Here is an 18693-nt window from a genome sequence, read left to right on the forward strand (position 1 = left end):
CTTTCCTTATTATTCTGGCAAGCACAGCTCCATGGGTATTTTTATTTTTATGACAGGATTTATTTATTTATGTATTTTTACAGTATAGTAAGACGTATTAAAAATCTATTTATATAAGGATATGTTCTAATAACCTCTAGGATAATGTAATTCTAAACCAGATTATTATTGCTGAACATGGATGTTGACTTATAATGGAGCTCCAACGGGTCCTGCGCTTTGGACTATATACTGATCTAATTTAACTGTTTTTTAAGAAGAAAAAAAAAGTTAATAATTTAGTTTTTGGAGTTTGCAACAAGGAGTAGGCCTAGTAAGTAGAGAATGTGTGGAAATAAATATGTAATACAATAAATGTCCATATGATTCTTATAATCTTGTTTCCTTTTTTTCTGTAAATGTAATTTTTGTTTATTAATTTGTATTATTTATTTATATTGCTTGTGAAACAATTGTGACATCAGATGTGAGTGGTCTTGACTGGTATATAAAAAACAGAACATCAAGATATAAATACACTGCGTTTGTCTTCAACCTCACTATAATCACTTTGTCTAACATCAATTTGAAAGTATTACAAAGTATAAAATTTTTTATGTGAATTTAAATGTATCGAAATAATAATAATAATAAATTCATGAAAGTGGGTTCTCATCAAGTACACTTAAATGTACACTTTATTTCATTAATAGTCCATAATAAATCTTCTTTTTTTTTATTTTAATTTTTACAAAGGTAGATATTGCTGTAGCCTATTTGATTATAAATTCTCTTGGCCCGTGTCTCTGTGAAATATAATAAAATAATGAGAAACTAGACTGGAAATATGGAAAGTCATATCGATAAGTGTGATATAAAGTTTCAAAGTTTGTAGAAACGTCCCTGATCCATCCATATACATCCTCAGACAGTCTGTCATGATGTTGAGCGGCAGTGACTCTCAGAAATAAATTGTAAACTCTTCAAAAACATGACGTTCCAATCGGAACTGGCTCAACTTCACTGACCAATCCCTTAAAAAAAGCCTGAATATTCATGAGGACGATGCTGTTTGTAGTCATGGAAACCCAATACAATAGGTCGACGTGCCTCTCTCTCACAAACACACTTCGGTCGGTGAGCTCGAGTATGACTCGAGCCCTCTCCATCCTCTCCTAAAGCCTCTGACTTTGCGCATGTACAGGCAAACTGAACATTTCATCGACTCCAAGATGGCGTTAACACCACTGGCTTGCGTTCTGCTTCTCCTTTCCATGCAGTGTGAGTACGCATCCCCTCACTTTTATACTTTCTGGTGTTTGCCAAAATGTATCAAAGTTCTTGAAATGTGTTTGAGTGAACATCCTGTTTCACAGAAGTGCTCGTCTCTTTAAGCCAACTAAACTATTGAGCTAAGCCATTAGCTCCTTTAGATGTGTTGTTAGATGTGACTGTTGAATCCAAAGTGGGATAAAAGTAACGTTTTCCGTTGGAAGTGGCGTGCTGTGGTTGTTTCGCGCTGGAATGTTTCTCCTCGCGAGCTGAAGACTCGCATCCCGCTCAGAGTGATTGTCCGACTGTCCAGAAATAATCCGCACACCTCTAAATTCCTTATTCTTTGTTTCATGAGTTGTTCACTGGAATATTAGATTAGATTTTTTAAAGCACATCCTTTATAATCCCATAAAACACGCATAGAAAGCTGTCCTCGTGCTGTTTTGTTGAATCGTTCGGCTGAGTTCTTTGTTCACGCTTTAGAAGTTTTTGAAATGATATGAACAAATCAGGACTGAGTGGTGTTTTGATGTTTTTTTTCTATTTTGCCTTTTCAGAAGGGTCATGCGTTCGTTAGTTTTGAGTGTTTTAAACGATTACAAACTGTTTGAGTGGAAGCGGGGCATGTTTATTGCGAGATAACGGTTTTCTGCCTGAAGTGTTCGCGAGAGGGGATCAGGCGCCACGCTGTAGCCGTAGCACGCGCTTTGATTTCTGCATTTGCGTCATATTGCCTTCAGCACGCAAAATACTCCAGCCTTAAGTTTAGGGCTCGGGAAAATAATAAAAAAAATGGCATATTTTGTGTCCCGCATATTTTGAAAAGTCGGTTGAAATTTAATCACAGGCTTTAGTCTCGACCAGTAGCTTAATTAAATTCAGTCAGAAGACTGGACTGAAAATAATCAGTATAGCTTTGCTGCTGTGATTCATTCATATTGACAGTTTGTTGAACTCGTTTCACTCGTCGGTACATAGCCTATGTAGTTTTTCTATTTACCTCTCTTTTGTTTGAAATAAAAGTTGTATATTTGACTTTTTTGTTAAGGCCCTTGTAAACGGCCCATGTGCTGTTGGGTTTATTTACAGACTAAACAACAATACTGCTGGTAAGTCTGTTTTGTGTTGTACATAGGCTACTCTAAAATGTACAATTTCATATTTTATGTAAACCCTGATTTCCCCTCATTTATTTGTTAATTCATTTATGAAAAGGAGAACAATGTTTAAAATCAGTTTTGCAATTAGATTTGGCAAATTCAGCAGTCACTTAGATCTATAAATATTTATCTGACTGTAAATTAAAAAGGTAATCCTTTACATTTACAGTACAGTTCCCTTTGCACTGCCACATATGCATGCCTCACCGTCCCCTTCCTTTCATCTGCGTACATAATGGATGTCCATCTGTGAGACACTCTTAACAGAAGGAGATGCAGATGTTAGCAGGACAATGGCACACATTACTCTCGCTGTCATCGCACATTTTTTTATGTAAATAATTATGTAAATACATTGCAGCTAATGTGGAGTGTGATTTTAAGCAATTTTAAGCATAAATCTATGAGTTCCTTGGAATTTTAATCTGTGTAATGCAGTTTGGATTAAAGTTGAGTATGAGTAGTTTAAGTCACCTCATTACCAGAACAATCGAAAGCCTTTGCCAAAAGCTGTTTCTCTGTGGTTTGTTTTGTTATACCTTATATGTTTAAAAGCCCGTGTCTAGTCTCTGGAGTGTATTTGTACAGTGGAAACTCTCCCGTATCGTTTGCCAACACTTTTGGTGCCAAGTTATGCTTTAGTGGACAGGATAAAACAGATTCAGGAATAGTACAAAGGTTGAGATGACACATTTTGGATGAACACTTGGACGAGTGGTAGCCTTCCATTTAAGTCCACAGCAGACGCTCCAGACTTTGGAAAAACATGGTTTCGTATAACAATAAAACCTTTTCACCATTATGTGGCCTATAAAAATGCTGATAATTATCTGTTCTGTTAGTATTTCAGATTAAATACAGCTTAAAATAGTGAAAAATAGTGAAAGTGATAGCTCGTCCCTAGAAGGCTGAGTGTGCTTTCTCTTCCACCCGCTGCTTCCTAGCAAATGGCTTTCTGGGGGTTCATGAAAAGCATGCTGGACCTTCTGGGCATGTCTGTTAGTTACAAACTGACATTTCTGATGTGTTCAGTAAGCGACAGAGAGAAATATGCACAGAAAAGATAGCTGTTCTCTGTGTTCTTCACCCAGGGCTGTTATGGACAAAGACACGTTGCCCTTCCATATGTGCTTTAGTTTTAGTTGTAAGGTACCACATAAGAAAAGTATGTTGTAAACAGCATCTTGTGTTCCTAAAGGTAGTTTATCATCACTGTATAGTGATGGGAAAAATTCCAGATGGGGGGTCCCAGTGTTGCAATGAAACATGCTGAGTCTTTGAGCAACAGGAGAATGTCACATGTCCGGTCAGCCAGCCGGAGTAACCCAGAGTAACATGCAGAAACAGCTGAGCGGCTGTGGGTGCGAGTGAATGGAGGACCCCAATGTCACAGAGCTGAAATATGTCCTATTCAGCCCACCACAGATACTCAGCATTGAGAACAAATGTGGAATGCTCACCCACAAACATAAGTCTTGCGATTTCATTCAGTTCATATCTGTAGGAGGTGAAGATGATTATAAAAGTGTCGGTTGAGTCTGAAACATTTAGCATTTTCAGGATTTAAAAACAAAGTCATACACGTTAAAAGGAATTCTGAGGGATTCTTATGAAACGGAAATGCCTCTGAAAGAAACATAAAAGATGATTTTTTCTTCTTCTGTGCTTATCCTGCTTTTATTAATTTGGAGCTTTTGGTAAGCAGTGACAGATGCGGAAGAGAAAGCCTAGAACTAACAGATTCGCAGGTCAGGAATGGCAAGCATGTGCATTCCCTAAATGTCATTAAGACTTCCATGTATAAGATGGGCATTGATCAAAATAGTTCCTGACTGCTGTGCTGGATATACTGGAGCTCGTTCAAAGGAGCAGGTTTACTGACTACTGAATCATCAGTGAACTGACTTTAGCTGGAAAAATGACTCTTTGTTATTATGTTTGTTTGTTATATGTACCCCTGTACAGAAGATGTGGTTAGCTTGTTGGTGACTAAAGTAAACACTACTTTGGCACTAGCCTATGTGAGCAATGATTGTTCTACTGATAGGTAATATATTACTTCTCCATTGACTTGGCTTGTTAAATAAGTTGCATTTAGCATGTGCAATGTTAGGTGTTGATTTTAACTGAAGAATAATTGGTCCAGGACCAGAATGGAATTGTTGTAACAACTTCCAATTTTATTGAGTAATAAAGTTAAAAATTATTTGTGTTTATGCTACTAATGATTGATTTTCTTTAACTCAGTAGGTTGTTGGTTGAACATTAGATGTTGTTATAATTATAAAATATTGTTGAGTGTTGATGCCACACATTATTTTTTTTATAATTTTTGTAAAACATTTTTCAAATGTTCTTTTCCACAGAAGAAAAAAAAAGGTTTGATTTGGAATTCATTTTGGGTCATTTTTTAATCTTCCCTTTTAAATTAAATATGTTTTTTTTTTTTTTTATTATATTAGATTTTTTTACTTTCTCATGACTAATATTTCTTAAGCAATGTTCATATAATTATCATAATAGATAAATAATGATTGTATATTGCCTTTTCAATTGCTTGTTTAGTCAAGATACAGCTCTTCTTTGTTTATTTCTAGTTTGGGTGACGAGTTGAATACTGAAGACCGTTTAGACCATTTCCTGTCACTGATTTCTATCTTATCATATCCTTCCGAAGGAAAAGACTGTCTGTGCACATAGTTTCCTCAGCTTTGTCTTTGCCATATGTTTTTTTATTTTTTTTTATGTAGATCAGTTGGATACTCTCGGCTTCATGCAATAATTATTAGCCAATTTCAGAGACTGAGATAATGAGTGTCTCTTTCCCCTTCAATTTCATTTTCAAATCAACTTGATTGACGTACGGAGAGAATTCAGATTGAATTATTATTTATTATAATTATTATAGCTAAAAACAGAAACAGATAGACACCTGCTGGAATCAAATGCGCTCTCTATGGAAACAAGCCATGTTTATAAGCTCAGAAATACACACGACAGTAATAGTTTGGATAGCACTGAAATTCTAACTGTGATATTTGCTTTTGGTTTTATATCACATACAAACTAAGGTGGCGCTAAAACAGAATGCATTTTTGCATTCCACTGTGATGCTTTTCCATTGATCTTCTATGTAAACATGTAGTTGTGCTTGTGTCTGACGTATTTTGCGATGTCTGCCGCATTCTAAAAATGCACTGCTAAACTTTTATTAATTCCACTGCCTTGCATCTAATGATGTGTTTAGGACAGTAAACAATTGGATAAAAGATTTTTGTCTCGGTTATATAGCGTGGCAACTTCACTGAGTTCCTCCCAGTTGTAACATCTGCTATTTGCACACTTTGTATTTGATGTTCCCTATCACGTGTACACAGGTTGACAGATAGAACAGACTTACTCCCATGATTCACCTTGGTGGCAATGATTTGAATACCTCACAGTAGAGCTGATGACTTCGGCATGGTGATAAAAAAAGACCTGCAAAAGCATTTGTTGACTCTTCCAGCAGAGGTTTTGAGGGAATAATATGATGAGCTTGACAGATTATCACATTTCTAAATACACACAAGCAGAAGCTCATTTTTGAGGTTAGTAACTGTGGGAGATGATGTGTGGCTCCAATACATGTGAAACTCCAATACATGATAAGAAGCTCTATCAACAAACAGCTCATCTGATTGGATTTATTATCTCTCCATCGAATTACTCTTTGTCAGTTTTATTACTCAAGTCAGACCTGCAAACAGTCAATCATAAGAACAATTTATGACCTGCTCGACGGCCCACTTTTTCATTGGGATCGCACAGCTGTTCACTAGAAAGGAGAAAATGTATTATCCTAGCCTATTTCATATACATTTTTTATGATTTCCATTCATAGCACCTTTAAGCCTATATATTTTAAAGAGCAATAGCTGCAAAAACCTCTTAAAATAGTGCATCCACTGCCTCAAATGTGCATCAAAGAATGATGAAGTTGATGAGTTAAGGCAACATAAACAGAGCAACCTTAATGAGAATCTTTTTTGCAGTGTAACTCCTCTCTGGGTTAAAATCCACCATTAGCACCAGATTTGTTGTGTGTGTTGTGTGTAGCCGACTGTTTAGATTGCATTGACAGATTGCGCTCAGACCATCTGGCAGGGCGGCCTTAAGGCCACCGCATAAGGCTTCTCGCACTTACTTGTTAAGTTAACAGGGATGAGATTGAATATAAAACCAGGCAACACTTAAAGCTGGGCTTGAACTTTTTTATGACAGCCATAGGCGAATTAGATTTATTTCAAGATGCCATCTGATTAACAAAATGCTATTAAATCTGAGCATCTGTATTTATAGATTAAGATAAAACTTCAAAGTCTTTAGCTGAGTCGGATTAGTATCATTATAGCTGCCCCTAGACTGTACGCAGAGCAGTCTAACAAAATCAGAGTGAATATAAGTTACTATTTAATACAAGCTTAATGGTTTTGAAAAGGATGTTTGATGCCCCCAGTGGCCTCAAAACTTTAATGAACTAGTATGTCCTGAGAGTGTGTCATGGGTACGTGCCTGGGATATTTGTCATTATGGCTTTCCACCCGTTGGCTCAGAGCTGTGTATGTAAGGCTATGTATGTACAGTATATTTAAAAGGCAAAATAAGTTTTTGGCTAATGCTTTTATGGATAATGCTGTTAAGCAGTATTTCTTTTCCTGACAATAAAGGTGTTTGATCATGACGCCAACTTGTAGGCCAATGAGGAAAGCTCTGGAATACCAAATGAGCATTTGTGAATATAGTGGTTGCAAATTTCTGAGAACTATGAAAATTAAAGGGATAGAGTTACAGTTGATAAAAAAAATTACATTAAAATACATAATAAATTACAGTTATGTTATCATTTACCCACCCCCATGTCACTGCAAACCGGTATGACGTTCTTTCTTCTGTAGAATACATAATAATATATTTTGAAGAATCAATGTTTTTTTTATTGTTTGTTTCTGTTCATACAGTGAATGTCAAAGTTGTTTTGGACCCCATTGATTTTTGTTGTACTGGAAAAAAATTATCTTCTTTTGTATTCCATGAAATCAAAAATGTTAATTTGAGTGATATTTATTGTAAAACTATACTTTGCAATTCATGTTTGTCTATGATTCTATAGCTTAAGTATCATGGCGAAAAGCTCATGGCTTGTTTTCTGATATCTGACGGTTATACATAGCAGTTTGTTCGGGGTGTCCCAAGGCGAACATGTTATCTCAGAGATTTAGCCTATAGCAGACAATACAGGCTACATGTTTACATCACAGCTGCATATCAGCATATACCAAGATGACCTTAAAAGGAGTCGCTAAGATAGCGGGCATGAGACGCTTTCTGCAGGAAACTAATCAGTCAGTAGCCTTTAAGAAGATTTGCTGAGACTTAAGACGTCTTAATAATGTGCAGAGGTACGGAAACAATGCCAGAATGCTGAATGTAATTAAAAGATCTTACTGTAACTAACCAAAGTGGAAAAGATGCTGTTGTTGTTGATGTTTTCTGGAACATCAACGCAAAACAGAGTGCAAAATCACATACAGAACAAATGTAAAGGTGTAGCTTTACTTTTGGATCTGGATTATAATTTTGTTTGTGCTAGCCTTATTGTGCAGCATTAAAAGTCTGTGTCTGTTGTACTTGACCTCTTCATTGGCAAAGTTCTGGGAGTGTGCATGGCCTGGGGGATGTTCTCATAAATAGTAGAAATGATAGGCTATAGCAGTTTTTTCCTAATCAAAATTCATATGATCATTACTGTCTTCTGAAGTATTGAACTGCAATGGCATTTGCGTAATTTGTCACAGAATTTCTAATTATGCTGATGTTTAAATTTAACTTCTGTGAAAGTTTGTTTCAATCATTTGCCACACTTAGCTTTTTTTATATATATTTTTGTGTACCCAGTTTTGTTTTTGTTGTTGTTGTCTAAAAGATTTTAACAATTTTTTTTTTTTTATATATTTTAATAACATTTATTTTACTAGTATTTATTGTTTTTATCATGATGCTGGGCACTAATTTGGATCAGTTTATTGTGTTTAAATTCAAAGCACTGAACTAGAAGAGGATGGATGCCACATTGTCTGAGGGCGTATTGTGTGGTGCCTAAATTACAGCTTCACTTTGTAGTTCTGTGGACTGAAGAACAAAGAGAACACTGATGTGTGGCTTCTTGAAATATTAAAACATAAAGCAGTAGAGAAAGAATAGAGACAACAAATAATTTATGACAAAATAAGGCCCAAGAAGTAACACAAATAATGCTTTTTTTTAGCTTGGCCCCTTGAAAGTATAGGGCAGGCCCATATAGCCAACGCTCCCCTAAAGTTAAGGGGAGCACAAGCACAATGATCTTATGGTTCTGAGCACATTCGTGGAATTTTCACTTGGAATCTTCATTTTTGAGCCGATGAAAATGCCACAGATGTACAGTGAAATAAATTCTCTGCTTCAGAGTCAGTCATGCAGAAGTGGGCAACCATGCAGCTTTATTTCATATCAGCACAACTCAAGATCACTCCTCATATGTCTACAGGCAGCATCCTATTGTTGAGGGAGAATATTTACACAAGTCAAAGACCATCAGTGCAATGGAAATTTACCTATTCTTGAAAAAGTTTCCTCTTAATGCTGGATGTTTGAGCTTGCCGTATTTCAGGAAAATGGAGTGCAGTTGTCTATCAGAAGAAGACATAACATGACGTGTTACACTTATCATGGGTGGGGTTAAATATATATACTGGAATCCAAATTTGAGATTCCAAAATGAAGGTAATAGAGTTGACTGAGTGAGAGATATTTTCAGCAGTTGGGGAAATACTACCCCTCGTAAAACTACCCTCATTAGTGAGTTTACTTTGTATTCTCTCTGGGCAGCAAAGACTTAAAGCAGATAAGCATCATGCAGTCGGGTCAGGACATTAGGCATTGGCAGGCATGCACATCTGGATCAACCAATGCATGTATGCAGTGCTACCTCAGTTTGCCCTCCAAATTGAATGTGTGAGGTAAAATGGCTTGCTCCATGAAACATGTCTTCCTATCATCATAGTCTGCATGTAATAATTCCACTATGGCTGGTGCAGTTTATTTCATGAACTCATGATTCTTATAAAATCGTTCTCTATAGTGAATTAAAATCATCCAGCACAACCAGTGTAATTCTAACAAATGACTCTTTTGAGCAGTTCCTTTGGTGAATCATTTAAAAACCTGACAAGCTTAGGAGTTTGAGTCAGTCTAATGAGTTCTTAATCCAACAGAGCAGTTACTGAATCAACATCAAATTACCATTACCTCACATTACCATTTACCATTTAAATGGCCATTGTAACTGAACAATGTACTTACAGTATGAATCAGAATCAAATCAAGAAATATACTTCTGGCTTAAGCTCCACTTGTACAAGTTTGGTTGTTTCCCTTATTCGTTTAGGCTTGTAAGCATTCAATTTTCAAACTAGCGATTTTTAAGAAATAACTTTTTAATTATTCAAAACCATGTGACACAACCAGTGTAGTGCAATTCACAAACAAATAACTCACGTGTCCTTTTGAAGAATCGTTGAAAAAATACAGACAAGCACGTTTGAATCAGTCTGATTAATGAACTGATTCCAGCAGAGAGGTTACTGTATCAATAAAGATAAAATTACCTCACATTATCATTACTATTTACCAGGACTCTGAACCGGTTCAAGGAGTGAAAACGAAAACCGGAAACAGTACATATATTTCACTTAAATCATATCGACAGATTAACGAAACAAAAGAAAAGAAAAAATGTGCCAAAGTTTTCGGAAAGGAAAACGAAACAGCAGAGAATAGTTTTCTTTATTTTGCAAAAGCTTTACAGTTTAAATTATTTTGCAAAAGCTTGACAGCTTTGAATAATGTCTTTCTTCTGTAAAACCAACCAGCGTTGACCATCGCACCGACGCCTAGCGCACACACAACATCATTTTGCTATATTGAAGCCTGTTTATTATCAAAATAAAATACAGTTAAAGAATCAAATAAACAGCTACACTGCTCCGTTGTATAATAAATAGTAAAAAAAAAAAAACACTATATAATAAATCATATTTTAGCATCCATATATGTCAGGAACATGGGAACATTTGGATTAATGCCGAATGAGAGAGGTAAGCATCAGCTTCACCTTAATTCGTTTTTTGGATTTTCGTTTTTATAGCCTAAACTTTAGATGATTTGTTTGGAGAGAAACTAATAACTGTTTTTATAATGCTTGTAAACATTCGACTATAGACATTTTACCCTTCATTATTTTGGAAAGTAATAGGGCTAATAAAATGCGATGTGATCCGTAACTTCCGCAATCTTATACAAGTGTTTTTTTATTTTCTACCAACAGGAACAGAAACGTTAAAATATTGATTCTGCTTGGAGTGAACCGATTGAATTTTTTTTTTTTTTTTTTTTTTCAAGCCCTGCTATTTACCATTTAAATGGACATTGTAAGTGAAACATACCCATATGAATTGAATTAGGAAATGTCTATCGATACCCAGCTGTGTCTCCATGACAAGTCTCAGGTTGCCTCGTGAAAGAATGGAGACTAAAGTGGTTCACTCTATTTGAATACTCCTGGCTGAAGCTCCACTTGTAAGTATAGTGAATTTATTTTTATTTTTTTCAAACTGGGCATGTTAACATCAGATGTGTCTGTAATGTCCATCTTTAATCACTGTGGCCTCCTGGGCCTTGAAAAAGTGCCAAATCAGTTGAATTGTCACTGTTGGTGAATCATGAAGGATTATGAGGAAGGATCTCTGTCCAAGTTTTAATGCCACCTCTGTGGAAAACCAATAACATGTTATTATTTGAAATATGCTGCGTTTGTTTTTGCAAGTGCTAGCACTTCTGTCAAATCTGCAAATGGGGAAAAGAGCAACAGAATCTGAGTACACACCCTCGCTCTGCTGCTACAGCCACATGATATCATGTGCTTTCCTCTTGTTGCATCAAGATATCAGTCTTTTACATCCTCCCACGGTCCACCGGAATGTCCACATTTGTTTTAGATGTCTGAGCAAGCGGATGGTCATTGAATGCTCCACATTTTCGCCGAGTGAGCAGAAGCAAAGCATTTCCCAAACAAGAGGGGATCTTCCTGAGCAGGTGATGAAGTGGTTCCTTTGGGGAGGTCACTGCTTGCGTGGTGCTCAGATGGTGAGCGTCCCGAGCCGTGAACCCCCCACTCTCACCCCACCTGTTTCACTGCAACATTCCCTCTCTGGTCACTTAGACGGCGTATGTGAACTATTTGAGTCTGAAGCATGCCTTTGCAAACATTTGTTGTTTCACCCTAAATTGCTCTTTAAATGTATCAGCCTTTTTTTTTAATACTTTTATTCAGCAAGGATGATTTTAATTGCTAAAAAAAACATTTATCATGTTAAAAAAGATTTCTGCTTCAAATAAATGCTCTTCTTTTCTGTTCATCAAACAACACTGAACAAAATGCATCATGACTGTAATGAAAAAAACTGCTGCACAGCCATTTTCAACATTGATTATAATAGGATCTGTTTCTTGAGCACCAGATCAACATGCTTGAAAGATTTCTGAAGGATCACGTGAAACTTTCAGCCTGGCCTCACAGGAATATACAGTATTATAGCTTAAAATATATTAACATATAAAACAGTTTTTCAAGTTCAAATTATAATAATATTTGCAAAAAAACTGTCTATTCACTATCTTTTGGTGAGCATAACAGACTCCTTTAAAAAATGAATTGTAGTGTGGGTATATATCCATATAGGTTTGAAACAGCACACAATGTCAGGATATTTTTTTTTAGCTCAACAGCCTTTACAATCAGCAAATAAGGAAAAAGTTCCAACAGTTGTAGAAAGTGGTCCCAGCCCTGAAAGTAGCTTTCCCAATTCGACCTCTCACCTGCAGCGTCTGTCCAAACACTGACTCACCTGTTGTCTATATTCTCAGACGGTCACACATTATCAGTGAACCTCGTGCCTGGCCGTTCTGCATTACTTCTGTGGATTTGGCATGAGGATGCACATTAATCTGACATCAAAGTACAGTTCCTAAAAACAGATCCACAAGCCCTCCTCAAACAGGCGAATCAGTTAAACAAAGAATACACCATCCTGAGAGTGGACCCTCTCTTGTTTACATTAGGCACACTTTGGAGATACTGTATTTGCAGAACTGTGTTCATGGATTGATAGGGTTTGTGGTCCTGATTTACATCTCTCTGTGCTAGTACATCATTTGTACTGAAGCAAAGCAAAGGTGTTGGAGAGAAAAGGCATATTTTATGTAGTTGCTAAAGCCAGAAGATAATGTGGCCTGTATGAAAAGAGAGAAGTGGTGATGTAGAAATCTTTTTGCAGATTATACTACATGTGACCCTTGACCACAAAACCAGTCTTAAGGGTGCATTTTTCAAAACTGATATTTCAATATTTGGCTGAGATACAATTATTTGAAAATCTGGAATCTGAGTGCAAAAAAAAAAAAAAAAATATTGAGAAAATCGCCTTTAAAGTTGAAGTTCTTAGCAATGAATATTACTAATCAAAAATTAGGTTTTGATATATTGCTTTGGAACATGATCTTTAGTCAATATCCTAATGTTCCTCTTCGGGAACTCGAGCTGCGTCGATCGCATTTGGGGAACGCCTTTGGCAAGAACAACTCTGAATATCGTGTGCAATCAGTTCAATGGAAGAGCGTGACGTCACGGACGGGGTGACGTAGCGACCAGGAAGCTATAAAGGCACGTGCCACGCAGCTGGCTTCAGCTTCGCGTCTTTCAGCAAGCGCTCTGTGTGTGCATGTTCTTAAGTCTGTCTTGTAAGTCTTATTTACTGTTGTCTGTCCAGTATCATTAGACTACGATGCCTAAGTCTAAAGCTAAGACGAGACATTTGAAGGGCGAAACCAAATCGCGCTATAAACTGTGTGTTCCTCCATGCCAGCGCTACATCACGGCTGGGGACACACATGATTTATGCGTGGTTTGCCTGGGGTCGAAGCACGCTGAGTCGGCTCTCGAGGGAGCCGACTGTCCGCATTGTGAACGATTGCCAATGCGGACGCTTCGATCCCGGAGGGCTCTCTTCGAGGAGGGAGCCTTCGCCAGCGTTCCCCGCGGCTCTGGCCCCGCTTCTGCTGAGGCAGAGCGACTGCTGCACTCGTGGGGTTCGCAGGTGGATCTGGCAGAGGGAATGGAGACGGGCACGTCCTTATCTCCTTCCTCATCTGCTAGATCTGGCGCCCAAACCCTGGGATCGGAAGCACGCTCGTCGGTTTCTTCCGCCCAGGGCGAGGGGTCGACACTCCACCTCTCTTCGTCTGATGAGGTGGATGTGGAGACAGTTGGCAGGGATTCGCCACCCCTTTCGCCCCAGTATGAGGAGCTGCTGGAGGTGGTTACTCGCGCAGTCGAGAAGTTAAAAATAGACTGGCCCCCACAAAAATCACATGAACCGCAGAGAAGTAAATTAGATGAGCGGTATCTCAGGCCCAGACAACCACCTCCAGCTCGGAGCCTTCCCTTTTTTCCCGACCTCCATGATGAGATAGCGAGGTCGTGGAAACATCCATATTCCACCCGTCTTTTCGGCCCTGATTCGCAGTATGGTAAATGGTAAATGGTAAATGGACTGCATTTATATAGCGCTTTCAACAGACCACATGGCCATCCAAAGCGCTTTACAATTTGCCTCACATTCACCCATCCACTCACTCATTCACACACCGACAGCGGCAGTATTATGGGAATGTGACAGGGCTCGATGAGCGTGGTTACAGAGCGATGCCACGGGTTGAACAGACGCTTGCGGGCTATCTGTCACCCGGTTCGGCGTCGTCTCTGAAGGCTCCGGCCTTGCCTACTAAAGCATTAAGAACGACATCAGGGTTAGTGGGCAAGGGCTATGTGGCAGCAGGTCAGGCAGGGGCGTGCCTTCACACCATGGCCGTCCTTCAAGCATATCAGGCCGACCTGTTGAGAGATGTAGACGAGGGAGAGGGGATCAAGTCCGACGATATTGCAGAGCTTAGACGGACCGCTGATCTCTCCCTCCGCGCCACCAAAGAGACCGCTCGCGCAATTGGGCGGTCTATGGCAGCCTTGGTGGCCGCGGAGAGGCATTTATGGCTGAACCTGTCCCAAATTAAAGACCGTGACAGGTTCTGCCTCCTGGACGCCCCGCTCCAAGCCTCGGGCCTGTTCGGCGACACAGTCAATACTGTCGTCGACAGGTTCCAGGAGGCCCGTAAGCAGGTGGCGGCGTTCCAGAGTTTCCTCCCTCGTCGCTCTTGTGGGTTATCTGGACGGGAGATACCCACGCCACTAGCAGGCTCCTCATACCGCGAGGCTCAAAAGCAGAGCGTCGCCACTCGTGCTCCCCCACGCTCTGAGTCGGGGGCTCCTAGATTAAAATCAGACCTTCGTACTATTATCGAAGCTAGGAAGTCCTCGACAAAGAGGTCCTGACGCCATGCTACCAGTGACCTCGAGGGTAGCCCCTACGGGGTCAGAGCGGTACCCACCTCAGTATACGGTGCCCGCCTCTCCCCGGTACCCTCCGGAGGCCGGCCTGCCAACCCTGCCAGTGTTTCAGGGCGCAGCGGTCTCCCGCGAGCGTCCCTCCCAGTTATTTCCGCCCGTGAGCGTAGCGGAGCTGGGAAGCTCGCCTCCCCTTCGGGGGCCTCTTACACCAGAGATCAGTCTCGAGAGACTGATTCCCTTAGTACATTTTCGAGCAGCGTGGAAACTTCTGCCAAATGTATCTCAATGGGTCCTGCACACAGTAGAAAGAGGCTACGCTATTCAATTCGGCCGTCCACCGCCGAGATTCAATGGGGTTACACCGACAGTCGTCGGCCCCCAGCAGGCTCTGGTTATGGAACAAGAAGTGAATACCCTATTAAGGAAGGAGGCCATCGAGGTGGTCCCTCCTCTAGACAGGGAATCCGGGTTCTACAGCCGGTATTTCATAGTTCCAAAGAAGGATGGGGGGTTGCGTCCGATCTTAGACCTACGTCAGTTAAACCTCTCAGTTATGTCACTGAAGTTCAAAATGCTTACTGTCAAACAGGTTGTAGCTCAAATCAGATCCGAGGACTGGTTTGTCACGATAGATCTCAAAGACGCATACTTCCACATATCCATCCTTCCACAACACAGGAAGTTTCTGAGGTTCGCTTTCGGGGGCAAAGCTTATCAATATCGAGTACTTCCATTCGGCCTTGCACTCTCACCCCGCACATTCACGAAGTGTGTAGATGCGGCTCTGGTACCCCTCCGTATGCAGGGCATCCGCATTCTAAATTATATCGACGATTGGTTGATCTTAGCTCAATCAGAGCAGATGGCGGTTCGACATCGAGATGTCGTTCTCGCACACATGGGGGAGCTGGGTTTGAGACTGAATGCCAAGAAGAGTGTACTTTCTCCAGTTCAGAGAACCACCTATCTAGGCGTAGTATGGGATTCGACCACGATGCAGGCACGTATGTCTCCTGCTCGGATCGAGTCGATCCTCACATCAGTCAAAAGAGTCAGAGAAGGCCAGTCACTCACTGTGAAGCAGTTTCAGAGACTGTTGCGTCCAACGTGATACCTTTTGGTCTCCTGCACATGAGGCCCCTTCAGTGGTGGCTCAAGGCCAAGGGGTTTTCCCCGAGGGGAAATCCTTTTCGAACTATTCAGGTCACGCGGCGATGCCTTCGTGCCTTAGACATATGGAAGAAACCTTGGTTCTTGAATCAGGGCCCGGTGCTGGGAGCTCTTGGTCGCCGTGTAACGCTAGCGACAGATGCGTCCCTCACCGGTTGGGGTGCGGTCATGAGTGGCCACCCTGCCCGCGGTCTGTGGAGCGGTCGCCATCTGACATGGCACATCAATTGTCTAGAAATGCTAGCAGTGTATCGAGCTTTAAAATATTTCCTCCCAGACCTGAGAGGCTGTCATGTGTTAGTGCGCACCGACAACACAGCGGTAGTCTCTTATATCAATCACCAGGGGGGTCTGCGTTCACGCCCCTTGTACAAGCTGGTGTACCAGATCCTCCTGTGGTCCCAGGGCAAACTCCTCTCGTTAAGAGCAGTGTATATTCCTGGGCGATTGAATGTGGGAGCAGACATGCTGTCGAGACAGGGGCCAAGGCCCGGGGAATGGATGCTTCATCCCGAGGTGGTGAAGCAGATATGGCAAATATTTGGCAAAGCTCAGGTGGACCTCTTCGCGACTCGAGAGACATCGCAATGTCCCCTCTGGTTCTCTCTAGTTCACCCAGCTCCACTGGGACTAGATGCCATGGCACAGACTTGGCCGAGGCTTCGTCTGTATGCCTTTCCCCCCATCGCTCTGCTCCCGGGAGTTCTGGCGAGAGTACGCCGGGACGGGGTCCGTCTGTTGTTAGTAGCCCCGTTCTGGCCGGGCCGAGTATGGTTCGCAGATCTGATTTCTCTCCTCGACGGCTCTCCATGGCAGATTCCGATCAGGACAGATCTACTCTCTCAGGCGCAGGGCAAAATAATTCACCCTCGCCCGGAGTTGTGGAAGCTGTGGGTGTGGCCCCTGAGGGGGCACATCTGTTAGCAGCTGGTCTCTCAACCGAGGTTGTTGAGACCCTACTCCAATCCAGAGCTCCCTCCACGAGGAAACTGTACGCCCTGAAGTGGAAATTCTTCACTTCATGGTGCAGAGATCGCCACCTTGACCCTGTTAACTGCCCAGTTGGTACAGTTCTGGAGTTTTTACAAGCTAGGCTCTCTGCGGGGTTAACCCACTCCACCTTAAAGGTGTACGTGGCGGCCATAGCTGCTTACCACGTCCCTTTCAGTGACCAGTCACTGGGTAGACACCCCCTAGTTACACGTTTCCTCCGAGGTGCACTGAGGCTGAGACCTCCAGTACGGTCCCGTATTCCCCCATGGGATCTGGTTGTGGTGTTAGAGGCTCTCTGCAAAGCTCCATTCGAGCCAATTCAAGAAATATCAGACAGACATCTGACACTTAAGACTGCCCTATTATTGGCTATTACTTCTCTAAAGAGAGTTGGAGATCTCCAGGCCCTCTCGGTGGCCCCTAATTATCTAGACTTTGCCCCTGGTATGGCCAAAGCATTTCTTTACCCTCGAGCGGGTTATATTCCTAAAGTTCCCTCTGTCACACCACAACCTGTCGTACTGCAGGCCTTCTGTCCTCCTCCCTTTCGGGAGCCAGACCAGGTGAAGCTAAATTGTATGTGTCCAGTGCGAGCACTGGACGCATACGTCCACAGAGCTGCCCTGTGGAGAAAATCCGACCAATTGCTTGTATGCTACGGTCCTACTAACAGGGGTTCTCCTGCCTCTAAGCAGACCCTTAGCCGTTGGATAGTCGAGGCTATCAACGAGTCATATGAGTCCTCTGGTCTTCCCCTTCCTTTGGGAGCCAAGGCTCACTCTACGCGGAGTATGGCTGCCTCTAAGGCCTTCCTGACAGGTGTGTCCCTCTTGGACATCTGCAACGCTGCGGGGTGGTCCACGCCCTCTACATTTGCCAAATTTTACAATCTCGATATGCAAGCCGCTCCTGGCTCTTCTGTCCTCTCGTCCTAAGCTGTGCTCTACGGATACACACTAGGCAGGGGTTTGGTAGTCTGGCAGCGTTGGCACATCGTTCCCCAAATGCAATCGACGCAGCTCGAGTTCCCGAAGAGGAACGTCCCTAGGTTACGTACGTAACCCTAGTTCCTCGAGGGAACGAGACGCTGCGTCGCCGAGCCATACTCCCGGCACCCCTGCCTGCGCTTGCTTCCCTACTCGAAGCTGAAGCCAGCTGCGTGGCACGTGCCTTTATAGCTTCCTGGTCGCTACGTCACCCCGTCCGTGACGTCACGCTCTTCCATTGAACTGATTGCACACGATATTCAGAGTTGTTCTTGCCAAAGGCGTTCCCCAAATGCGATCGACGCAGCTTCTCGTTCCCTCGAGGAACTAGGGTTACGTACGTAACCTAGGGACGATTTTTGTCATAAAAGAAAATAAATATTGGTAATTTTGACCCATGCAATGATTTTTTGGCTATTGCTAAAAATATACGTCATCCACTTAAGACTGATTTGTGGTCCAGGGCAGGGCTGGATTTCTAATTGGGCATACCGGACATTTTCCTGGTGGGCCGACACATTTAAGGGGCCGACAGAATGTGTTTTTTTATTTATTTATTTATTTATTTTATTTTTTTGCTGAGGACCAT

General features: G+C 41.5%; 1 protein-coding gene across 1 annotated transcript in view; it reads left to right on the plus strand.

The window, feature by feature from the left end:
- Nucleotides 1-1092: 1092 nt before the first annotated feature.
- Nucleotides 1093-18693, plus strand: part of LOC113092290 (junctional adhesion molecule C-like) — a 32535-nt gene continuing 14934 nt past the window's right edge. Inside the window, exon 1 of the mRNA XM_026257870.1 lies at nt 1093-1260. Within this exon, the coding sequence (XP_026113655.1) occupies nt 1176-1260 (85 nt within the window). The 5' untranslated portion in view covers nt 1093-1175. The remainder of the gene's footprint in view (nt 1261-18693) is intronic.

The sequence above is a fragment of the Carassius auratus genome, unplaced genomic scaffold (genome assembly GCF_003368295.1).
Source record: "Carassius auratus strain Wakin unplaced genomic scaffold, ASM336829v1 scaf_tig00214548, whole genome shotgun sequence".
NCBI lineage: Eukaryota > Metazoa > Chordata > Actinopteri > Cypriniformes > Cyprinidae > Carassius > Carassius auratus.